At 39.7% G+C, this 12,470-nt stretch overlaps 1 protein-coding gene across 3 annotated transcripts in view; it reads right to left on the bottom strand.

The window, feature by feature from the left end:
• The window catches only part of CDH12 (cadherin 12), a 152,291-nt gene that overhangs the window by 35,429 nt on the left and 104,392 nt on the right, over window positions 1-12,470 (bottom strand). For all 3 annotated transcript variants that reach the window (XM_057377742.1, XM_057377743.1, XM_057377744.1), the window contains one exon: window positions 4,091-4,344. In XM_057377742.1, the coding sequence (XP_057233725.1) occupies window positions 4,091-4,344 (254 nt within the window). The remainder of the gene's footprint in view (window positions 1-4,090; window positions 4,345-12,470) is intronic.

Here is a 12,470-nt window from a genome sequence, read left to right as displayed (position 1 = left end):
CATGTTACACCAGTAGCAGTTACTGAGTAGGTAGCTCCTTTGTGCTACCTACATTGTGAGACAGTGTTTTTCAGCTTCTCTGCTCATCTCTTAGTTTTGCTGAGTTTGGGAGCACATAAATACAAACAGTGGCTTTATGCCTTGAACTTACATGACAGCATTCTTATGAGGGGGTAATTACCTTCTGTGGATGATGAGGGAATACACCTCCCCCTCCCTGCCCAAGATTGATGTGAATGGRTTTTTAATGCAGGCTCCCATGGTTACTACTCATCTTTATTTAAGCTGCTTAATTTTGTTAATAATATTAAGTAGTACTAGTGTCACGCTATGGGATTTGTGGAATCTGGTGTCATCCTAGTGTAAGAGAAAACAAACTTGAAGTATGGAGCTACTGAAATGTGCCCTGAGGTGTCCGGTTCCTGGGTGGCAGGGTGTGTGGAAGGATTTGGGCAGGTTCCTAGGGTGGTTATCACCTCAAGTTACYCATGACTTTACACCTGAGCAGGTGACCAACCCTGGAAAATTGTCCCATCAACTGATGGAAGGATGCCTTGCTCACCCCAGTGAAAACCAGCAGCTTCTCGCCCTGTGCTCGGGCCTGGTCTGTGTCTGCCAAACCACAGCTCAATAATCTCAGAGTGCTGTAATTTAGGCAGAACCTAAACTGTGTTTGAGGACTGAGGCAGGGATTCAAACCACAAAAACTACAGTATTTGCACCAGTACTGAAAGAAAAAAAAAAATGGATAAGGCAAGCTACAGGTCCATATCATTGATAAGGAGGGGATGAAGAGGAAGAAGATGCAGCAGAAGAAAGAGGGCTATCGAGAGGGGAGGGATCAGATGAAGAAGCTGGTCCTTTAACAAAGAAATTTGAAGGAGTGAGACAAGTAGAACAGGAACCTGAGGTTACCTGTTCCCTGACCTCATCAGAACTTTGAGACTTGTGGAAAGATTGCGGCCACCAGCCAGGTGGTGCTGGTGTAATGGGGCTGACAATCAGCAATTAGAAGGTCACAAAGCCGCAACAGCTGAAATCCTTTGCTAGAGATGGGGAAATTGAAAGAGGATTGGAAAAGAAAGAGCAATTTGCAGTCCCTGCAGATGGCTTCTCTAAAGCACGAGGGCACAATATCCGTTTAAGTAAGACCTTGTGAATTCCCCAGGAAAGTGGATCACTGCAGGTGAAGGTATCCAGTACTTGAGAGAATTAGAAGTCTTGGAAGTTGTCTGTAGTAAACTAAAAAGTGATAATGTCCCTAAAGATGCAGAGGACACCCTTTGTACGGTGGCCACACGGAGGAAAGTGGCTCAAAGTGCCCAAAACACCATCACATAATGAGTTGTTAGAAAAAAAAGGAGGACGTGTGCTGTTTACTGATGGATCCTGCTGTGYGGTAGGAAACTGCCGRGGGTGGAAAGCTGYTGTGTGGAGTCCTWCACTACTGCTGAAGGAGAAGGAGAGTCAAACTGACTCCTGGATGGTGGATAATGCCCTATGGGGATGGTTGCAGCAATGCAAGAAGACCAATTGGCARCACAGGGTAAWCCCATCTGGGCTGCTGCACTGGGGCAGGACATCGCTGCATGGGTACTGAATGACTCTGAATGTTGGTCATGGAGATGTGCATTTGCCCAAAAGTCGTGCCACTGAAGAACACCAGAACTTTCTGGGGCACAGTTCATGTTTTCCTGTGGGCATGAACCAGCCAAGGTAGCTCATAAATGTGACCCTGGGAGCACTTCCTCAGTTTATTGGTGTACGGGGTCAGCAAGTAGAGCAATGAGAATAAAATGTAGGGATATTAACTGTAGATGGGCATTTGGACCCTCAAGCAGTGATTTCAGCATTAAAAAAYATAGATGTGGACACTTACAAGTGGCTTAGGATTCCATATTCCAGTGAACACAGTATATGGATAAACCATAGTGAGACGATTTTTTTTTCTTGTATAGTTGCAAATGCAGAACCAGTAAAAAGTGCTTGAGCCTCCTAGGAGGGTTTTTGAAATAAAAAACTCTCACTGAGGAGTGTTTATGCATGCAAATGATTTTGCTGTCATATGAAAAACTGCTCAATGATATGATTAAAGGCTTTTCATCCAGTTGCAAGAGAATATGGTTTTCAACAGAATATTGGCTTCATTTGGGCTATTTTCATAGGCTACCACGAGGGAAAAAGTTCCTACTTCAGTCCTTGTTAGTGAAGGTTTTGATCCTTTGTCAGGGAACGAATGTGTCACAGACTCAGGAACAAATAAATTTCTGTGTTAAAAAAAATGAAGATTCTATTAAAAAAAAAAAAGTTTAACAGCAGTAATAATTTTAAGCAAAAATTGACAGTAAATTGAGAAAGCAGGAGCTAAACAATCACTGTCATATGTTAAATTTTTTGCAATTTGCAAATTTTTGCATTACAACTAGCATGTGTATTGCATATTGTGAGTATATAAGTACCAAGCCAAAATACAAATAATTAATAAACATAGATTTTAAAAGTCCAAATTAAATTTGCAATCAAATATGCATGAGTGTGTATGCACTTGGTAGATGCTAGTAACATTTTCCTGTTCTGTCATWTTCCCATTTGATAAACATTAATATTTAAAGATTGATGACATGCATTATGTCTGCAATATTTCTTATGAAAATCTGGGGATAAAAATCTTTTCTCAGTTCAGGTAAGCCCAGCACTGGAAATATATCTCATGACAGCCTATATCTTAGACTGTAACTAAGCTCTGAGGAGCTTCTTTGKGAACTTCTTGTGACTCTGATTCACTTAAATATTTCTAATGTGGCTGTAAACAGGTCATCAAAATTAACGTTTTACRCTTGTATACCAGCTCCCCTCTCCTTTTTACTTAATGAAAATAAGCTATGCCAATAAATGAGAGGCTTGGCTGGCAGGAGTTTCCTTGTGCTGAACACAGCCGTGTTGGTCAGCAATCACATCCCCACAGCCTCAGCCAAGACACATGTGACAATTATTTATCAGAGCATTTGTTCTTTGTCAGATGCAGGGAGTAAGTGATTATTTCTYCTAAGAAAGTGGCAGCACTTACTGTCATCCACTGAGGTCTAACTCAGACAGACATCACATGTAGTTCTTTTTCACTACTGTACTTCAGAGACATTTCTGTGCAAGACCCAGGGTGCAGGACCAKATCTAAGAACATTTTGTCTCAAACATTCTGAGCATTGCTACAGGAAAGGTGTGATCAGAGGACAGGATCCTGCAGAGGTGGGGCAGAGCTGTTCCTGCTCCACCTTGAGACTCATTCTCAGCTCCCCCCTGCCAACTCATTTCCTGGAGAAGGTCTGGCTGTGCATGTGCGAACAAAATAGTGTTAAAAACCTGCTTTGCATAAGAGGTGTACACCAGGTTATCTATAAAAAAAAACCCATAGATTAGGGCCCCTTGCTCTCTCTTTTCCTGTCTTTCTCTTTCTCTCTCACTGTTTGKCCCAGTTCTGCACCATCCTCGCTGGCAGGAACAATGAGGAATTTAGGGAGGAGTGGGGAGTCTTTGCAGGAGTGTTGTGGCTTGTGAGCCAGCACCTTTTAAGGATTTTCTTGTGGAAGTTGAGAACTTACTGAAGTGTACCATACAAAATTAAGGGCTTCCACTCTTGTGGAAGTACACTGTAAGAAATAAGGGCCTATTATCCAACACCTCGTGAGTCAGAGTCATGGCAACTGTACAGTAAAAGCCTGAGAGTTCCCTGATACGTCTTTGTTCAGCCTGAGGAGAATTTATAGCGAAGATCATGTCCCCTGCCAGTGGGTTGTGACACCATGTCATCATGTTATCCCTTACTCCTAACACACCATCTCTGCAGTCGTGTCAGCGTGTGGTAACTTACACAATCAGTATGATAAGAAGCTGAGAGCACTTAATTTATTTTTCCAGATAATTCATCCAAACCAGCATGTCTTGCCAATATTTTTCAGAGCATCAGATATCTGTTACAGTGACAGACTTGGTATATTTTACATCTTCCTACGAAGTTCTTTGCCAGTGCATCCAACTGTTAGCAGTACTCTGGGCTGTCAGAGAGTTACTGAAGGAGGAAAAGCTCTCTTACCTCACCGAGCTGCTKCCAGCATCAAGGTCCTGTGCTGTCACTGCACCTATGATGGTCCCCACGGGTGTATCCTCGTAGACCTCCATGGTGTACGTGGGCTTGCTGAACACGGGRGGTTCATCCATGTCCAACACATTTATCTTCACGGTGGCAGTGTCTTTGAATGGACCCACTGAGTGAAATCGATGGTCAAGATGGAGGTTGGAGGCCTCCACCTTAAAGGTGTACGCCTTCTTCGTTTCAAAGTCTAAAGGCTGCAGAAAGAACAAAAGCAAAAAACATCAGATCTGACTAAAAATTAGACACCGCAAAATCACTTTGGTTGGATTAATCTGTCAAAACTTAAGATGCCTTTAGTGTAAAACTCATCTCCTGAGCTAATCAATCATTTAAGTTTGTTTTGCAGTTCATCTCATGCTAAGGTGGTTTCTGAAATAGGCCATATGAATCATAGCCAGGAAATTACTGCTTCCCCACATCAAAAAAATCAGGATGACTGGCATGGATGTAAACAGTTGCACTGTAAATGTCTGAAGTTAAATGAGTGAGATTCATCTGTTGCAAATGAGCTGAGTGCAGGTTAGTCAGAGATTTGCATTTGCAACTCCTATGCACAGGCAATCAGCTGTCTCTAGCTGATCCAGCTCCTTAAATAGAATATTTCCTTTTTTTTTTCAGCAGGGAAAGCTTTCAGAAGACCATGACAGTGATGGAGATGAGCCCAAATGAAAACTTTGATATATACCAATGGGTCAAACCAAACTTCAGGTATGACTTGGAATGTGATTATGATTTGAACCAAGCTTTTTCTGTAAAATGTCTRTCTTAGAAGTGAACTGTTATTCGTGCCATATGCTTGAGCTGAGTGTACTTTGCAAAATGCAGATTTTGGCTCTGTCTTATGATCCTAGGTGTAATTCATAAGGTCCTRAAGACAACACAGCAGCTTTTGTGTAGTTATCTGGGGTTTTAAAGGAATGCATCCTGCAATCAGGTTGTTTTGATGGGGTTTTCTGTCAATGATATCAATTTAGTGCCTTAACTTCTAGAAAAGTAATAATCGCAAAAACCTTAATGCAGTCTTATTTAGTTGAAAATATGCAGGAGCTTTATTTTAATTTAAAAGGTTTATCTGCATTGGCTTTCATGTTTTTAATGTTTCTAACAAAGCCTTTTCCTGATGTCTGGGTAACACTGGCACCTAGTGGCTTCTGCCTACAATTGCCAAGCTGGGCATTTTCTAACKGGAAAGAATATGCTGTCTGGAAAAAAGAGACGGTTTACACGTGTATGAAGAATACTTCAGTGCCTGTTATTTTATTCCCCAGCCCAGTGATTTCAGTCAGTCGTCACAGCCAGGCTAGATTTAAATTCTTCCATTTTCTATCCTAATCACAACAGGACATAATTGGCCAGATGACCGACTGGTGTAGACTGAAGTAGTTCCATTAAAATCAATTGAATTACCTAGACTTGCATTTGCTGAACAGCTACAATAATTATYATAAAGCCTTATGAAAGACTCCATTTTTTTGGTAGACTAGATGCTCCATATCTTTTTGAGCTGGAAACTTGAAATTAGCCAAATAAATCTAAATGACATAGAAATAATTAGGTTTGAAAGTAATCTACTACCACACACAATCAASATCCTACAGAGAAAATTCCCCGAAAAGTCAGTATGAGCTGCACCTTTGTGTCTGGACTGACAGAAAGAAGAAGAAACTAAGCCTGAAAAGAAACAGTTAAGTCTGGTAGATCTCATGCYTCAGTGGTGAAAGCCTAAGATGTTGCCTTCACTAAAAATAGACACGTTGCTCCATTATCCACATCCAGTGTGTTTTCATTTTTTATACTACTCGTGCACACTGTTATGCACTGTCCAAAAAAAATTACCCAAAAAAACCCCTCCCAATTCCTCTCCAGATATTTATCTAAATTGCTAATGCATTTTCAAAAAATACAGTAAGAGGAGGAATGTGAAGTTAAAGGACTTAGTTTGGAGAGTAAAAAGTCAGGGGTTAAATGAGAGCTAAATGATTAAGTCAGAGAAAGCAAGAAATCTAAGCTCCCACATAGCTAGTAATGCTGGGTAATACCTTGCATGTATCTTTCACACCACCAAAATTGCCTTAAAATTGTTCAGATTGGCTTCTGTAATACATCAGTATATTTGCAGAGAGATGATGCAGGGGGAACAGAAAGCAGAAAGTTTTTAAGCAATTCTGTCTATTGGTATGTTCAGACTGGCATATTTCACTACAGGTACCCAGGAAGCAGATAAAGTGGCTGCATTACTTCTCTGCCCCTCAGAATTATGGGGAAATACTGAAGTATATTTTTGAAGAGACAGTGTGATCCCAAGAAGGGATAATGCTTATCCACTGTAACCTCAGAACTACTCATCCTGTCTTTCCATCCTTCTATGGGTYTGATGATAAACCTATTTAGAGGTTAAGAACTATGTGGCCAGTGCAAAGCAGAGATGGCAGTCAAAATAAAAAGAGACAGGCTGAAAGTGATGAGCCATCATGAGAGAAAGAAATCAGTGACAGAATCCCACAAAACAGCAGAATTCACCTTTTAGACTAAGTGAGGCTAAACCACAACTGAAATGCATGGAGAGATGGGAAATTTTGCAAGGGGTAAATCTAGGGCTTAATTTCAAATAGAAAAAAAAAAATAAATTGTGCAACATATATCATGCAACAAGAGTATGGTTTCAATGTCTTGTGTGTATGGGGAGCCCATGCCACAATCTCTTGATCAGGTCTGTTTTACAGATTCAAACAGCTGAGCCATACAGATAACATTGGCAGTTCCAAATTCCAGCATTTGTCTGAATTGTCTGGAGTCTGCCTGAAAAGAGTAGAATTGAATGGCTGCATGAGCTCAGGCAGAACCATTTGGATTTTTTGATTTTTGGTTTAAAACATATGAAAAAAGCATTTCATTATATTCCTTTTTTTAGTAGGTATCAATAAAATCTGTCAAGGAAATGAGTGGTCCACACAATATTTTAGCTGTATTAAAACAAACAAACAAACAAACAAAATGAACAAACAAAAAAATCCCATCACAGTGTTTTGCTGGTATATAAATGTCTGAATTCTCACTCCCATTCTCATTTCTAAACTGGAATGCTGCTAATGATACAAACAGAGCAGAATGTTTGAATTGTACAAAAAATCCCAAACCAGCCCTGGGGGAAACTGGGGAAATGTCTTTCAATTAATCAGATTTTAATGGAATGACTTCATAGATTCTTTTGTTTAAATAACCAAGAGAAATGTTTATTCCTTCTWTAAAAGCAATTACATGCAGAAGGTAAGTTTGAATAAGGCTTTTATTTTGCAAAAGGTTGGTTTTTTTTGGTTTTTTTTTTTTTTTCACAGTAAACAGAATTTGTGCTCATATTAAGGCGATGCCTGATTAACAGTGAACTATTCAACAACTGACAGTTTTTCCAATTGATATTCTAAGTACCAGTGACAGAATAGATGTATCTGGCCCCCTCGATTTGTCCTCATCTGCTTTTTCCTGTGTTGAGGTTACAAGCTGCTCTATGTAGCTGCCTAGTGAAGTGCTATCAGCATATACACACCTGTGCACAGCAAAGCCATCTGCAAATCCCCAAATCAAATAACACGTACTGACAAATCACTTTACCTTGCAACTCTGTAAGTAGCATGAATGGACTTATTTAGTATGACTAGGAGAGCACAAAACCAGCTCTGTAGCAGAAGTAAACGTATTACGAAATATTCAAGGCAGATGTTAAGAAATGCTGTTCTATAGGTGCATCTATATCTAAAATTTATATTAGATAGACAGAGGGAGAGAGAATTCATGAACTGAAAGGAAAAAAAAAAAAAAGAAAAAAAAAAAACAATGAGTTTTGATAATAAGCACCACAAGGGTGGGAAAAAAAAAAAAAACAACCCTGTGCATTTTTTCTGCTATTCAAAGAGTTTTGATAATAAGCACCACAAGGGTGGGAAAAAAAAAAAAAACAACCCTGTGCATTTTTTCTGCTATTCATACCTTAGAAATATAAGAGTATTGTTTCTGATAGAGTCTTTCACCTTTAATGATGAAAAGCCCATATTTTAGGATGAGACTGTTAGTCCTAGGACATAGGGATAGTTTTAGATAGATAGTACAACTGTGTTGAGAGGAAGTGCATATTAACATAGGCTTGACTTCATCCTAGCATTGTGCAATTGCAGAATAACTCTGGGTCACAAGGATGGCCTCCAAAGCCAGCAAAACTTTCCCCTTCAAATGGGTTGAGCATTTGCATTTTGTAAAACATTGGCATAAGACAATTTGCTGTGCATTGACACAGTTTCTGTACATGCAGTTATGTTTCAGGAACTGCAYTTGTGAACTAGGTTTTAAATAGCATAGAGAAAAAAACTGGTACTGTAGAGTTGGTTCATTAAAACAAGCTCTAGATCAACCAGGAGTATTCATTAGTCAGAGATGAGAATGCACAGGAAATAATGGGAGCTGTAGGACAAATCTACAGCAAGCACTGTAGCTTTGGCCAGATCTGAAGGGAATATTCCCAAAATTTGATGGGAAGTGGGCAAAATATATGTATGTTCTGTATCTGGAGAAGGGGAGAAGCTGACCAGTGTCAGGCTCAGTTGTTTGCTCCTCTCAAACATCTCATTCAGTTCTGAAAGTGCCTTTCCCTGTTCCAGGAAAAAAAAACCAAATTGAACAGCTCTACCCACAGGCTACAAGGACTGAATGTCTCCCCTCCCTTACTTTCCGTGTTGTTCTTTGTGACTGTGTCTGCACACCACTCACCACTTTCTGCCTGTACTGAAGGATATTTGCTGTACTGAAGGAATATTGCCTGCTCCTCCTCCTCAAAATGCACAACAACTATTCCCACTCCTTCAAACTTATGAATTATGATTACAGTCAGAGTGACTGTGGCCACATTCGCAGAGGAAATTCCCTGCCTTTGGAGACAGAAGGAATGGGATGGGGTRTGACGAGCGTCTGTACCATTTTGGTAGTAAAAACAAGTAGTAGCTTTATTGCAATTTTCACAGTGTTCTCAGACTGCTCTCACATTACAGCAGCCTCCCAGAGCTACATGTACGGGCTGTCCAYGGTCAAGAGAACCCAGCTCAGCCAGCAGTCAAAGCACTACTTGCTGGCTGCACTTAAAGGCTTCTAAAAAGTGGCTCCTGAGGTTAAAAAGAAGCACACAGTCTTAATAGTTCCCTGCAGCTACTGGTTGTGTTCWTTGTCCCCCCATTTCTGCTATTTTATCATCACTAAAGTTATGTTTCTCATTGTGCAATGTCATGACCTGTTGGGTTTTCATGGCCACAGCTTTGTCATCTGATCAGTTAGTTTTAGTAGTGGTGCACAGTTTACAAAAAAAAGACATGGTTGTCCCCTGAGCTTCCATTGAGCCATGTGGAGAAGTTCACCCAGTGTAGTGGAGCAGTGTAGGATCATACCGGGTGAAGCCCAGAAACTGTTGTTTTGCTGGGTTTCGGTGAAACACTTCACAAATCAATAAAATGATGTCTTCAWGCAGAACAAGCTCAGTGCTTGAACCCTACTCAGTTTCTGGATTAGCACAGGCTGAGACAATTAAAAAGCTTCTGCACAAAATGGGCTTATGGTATAAACTCATCCTTGCTTTAATACATTTGGTGACAATTTTCAGCAAAGGTTAGAACCTTCTATTTTCCTTTACTGTTGTGCCTGGTCATTAAAGATTTCAAAATTGGTCCCTTGCCTGGGACTGACACACCTGAGGCCACTATGCTCTGGTATGAAGGAGATGGCCCCTTCTGTCTCTGTATTTCTTACAGCTTATGCACRCTGTAGTTTGCTGAAGAATTAGGTAGGATAGCAGATATTATACCAAATATATAGTATATAAAATATCAAATACAATAAACACTGTATTAAATAACACCAGACAATGGAGGGAATTGTAATTCCATTCCTAGCCTAGTAATATTTCAAAGATAGTGTGTATACAGCACTATCCCTAAGCCAGGTTTCCCCCCCTTTTCTCAGAGATACTACTTTCTCTTATTTTTTATTTTGAGAGAAAAAAAAAATATTACAGGACTAACCACATAGTGGTGCTAAATGACATTTGGATGATTTATTTAGCAGAATATGAGAAAAGCTATTTCATTTTWAATATATGTAATTAGCACAAGAGCAGTAGCATTCAGACTTATACTGGATCTTAGCACAAAAATAAATKAACAACCAAAACAGATGATTTAAGATCTGTAACTAGTCCAGCTGTAGCTGTTCTTACTCGTTTAGCATCCCAGAAGCAGAGAATGGCCTTTTGCATCCATCAACACACTTAGTGTGCTAAAAGGAACAGCTTAGCCTATGCAATTTTTGTCTCATCCTATGTATTTTCCATCAAAAAATAAAGGTAGTCCAGGAAGGTTTCATTTTTTATAAATTTTGATATAGAAATTTTTTTTTTTTTTTCATAACAACAGAACAAAAAAGCATCTATGCAGTGATGGGCAGTTTCTCTCTGCAAAAGAAAAAAAAATCAGGGAAAACAAAAGCAAATTTTATATATGTTTTTGAAATGATTCAGCACTGAATTATTGCAACACTTACAGCATCAGAATATGCTGTGATAGAAAAGAAAGTGCAAACAGATTTTCAAAGCATATAGTACTTTTTGGTTAGTGACTTTCAGTAAGGTCAGCGGTTTGTTATTTATAATTCGKAATTGAATGTGTCAGTCCTATTCATTCACCCACTTTCATTTTAAAAAGAACTTCAATGCATACTTAACTTAAATATTTGCATAATCCCACAAGATCAAATCATGCAGTGTTTTGAACATCATGCAATGTAAAATTATTTCTCTGCAGGCAAATGAATAGTGCTGTTGTAGGCTTGTACTGTAAAGGTAGAATGCATTTTAAGAGGTGTCTATGGAATTGTGAGTGTCCAGCACTTCTGTAAATCTGAAAACTTCAACCCATGAAAACACATTTATAACGCTACAAGTGTAGAAGATACAAAGAGTGAACAATACATTTAAGAATCCTGATTGTTCTTGTTCTGGGATCTAGCAAAGAATTTAAGTGGATGGATTTTGGATGATTACAAAATGTTTTAAAACACTTGGATGGTTTAAAGGTTTGTGAAAGGGAGAAAAAACTGAGAAATGTTTTGTGAAAGACAATGTGTAGGGTCAGTATAAAGGCATCCTTTGCTGGAGGCCCTGTGTGTTTGGTTTATCTTCTTTTCACACTTTTGCATAGAATAAAGCTGCTATTTCCTGACCTTCACATTCTCTCACTGTGCTCTCTCACTGCAATGAAGAAGATTAGGAAGGGATTAGGATTATGTCTCCCCCCTCTCCCTGAGCTCAGAGACACAGATCTATCATTTACATTAGGCAACATTGATCGTGTTGAAGAAATTCCCTAGTTCAGATGATGCCCTAGCATGTTGTTGAAAAGACTGAACAGATGTTGCAAAATGCAATTACCATCTCTGAAGTATCTGGATATTTTGTCTGTTTTTTTTGTCAATTATATTTTTTCTTTTGMCGCTCTAATTTTCTTTCTGCATGCCCTAATTACATCCTCAAACATTTCCTGAGTTGCATACCCTTTTTTCCAAAGATGACATACTCCTCCTTTTTCCCAGACAGGCCAGTTGTTTTCCCTGCTAGCTCATCTTTTGGCCYACAGTAGGACAGCCTACTCCTGTAACTTCAACATTTGTTTCTTGAAATATGTCTAACCTTCCTGTACCCCTTTGTTTTTAAGGKCTGTTTCCAAGGTACTCTGTGATCAGCAACCTGAATAGGCTGAAGTTTGCCTTCAGACATCCAATGTGGAAGTTTTGTTGATGCCATTCTTTGTTTCACTGAACATTGAAAACTCATTTCATGAAATCATTTCATGGACACGGTACCCCAGATGGCATCCTACCACCACGCCTGCCACCAGCACTTCTCTGTTTGTAAACAGCTCTAGCAGAGCCCCACCTCTGTCTGGTGATCTTGAAACATCCTCCAGCTGCTTATAGAATAATATAATGACCTCTTCATTCTGATAGCATGGTCTATGACAGACTCCCAGCAGGATGTCTGCCTTGTTAACCTTCCCCATACCAGTAGGCAATCAACCTTATCACCATTGACCTCAAACTGCATAGTGTTGAGAGGCTCCCTAATGTACAGAGCCACCCTACAGACTCCCCTTCCTCACCTGTCCCTCCTGAAGAGCCGGAGCCACCCATTGTACCACTCCAGTCATAGGAGCCATCCCACCACRTTTTCCTAAGGATGACTTCATCATAACTTTCCTTCTGTACCGTGGCTTCCAGCTCCTCTTGTTTGCTG

The sequence above is a fragment of the Malurus melanocephalus genome, unplaced genomic scaffold (assembly GCF_030028575.1).
Source record: "Malurus melanocephalus ecotype Western Australia unplaced genomic scaffold, MMel_1.1 scaffold_323, whole genome shotgun sequence".
NCBI lineage: Eukaryota > Metazoa > Chordata > Aves > Passeriformes > Maluridae > Malurus > Malurus melanocephalus.
Note: the sequence above shows the minus strand (reverse complement) of the source record. Positions and strands in the feature narration are given on the sequence as shown.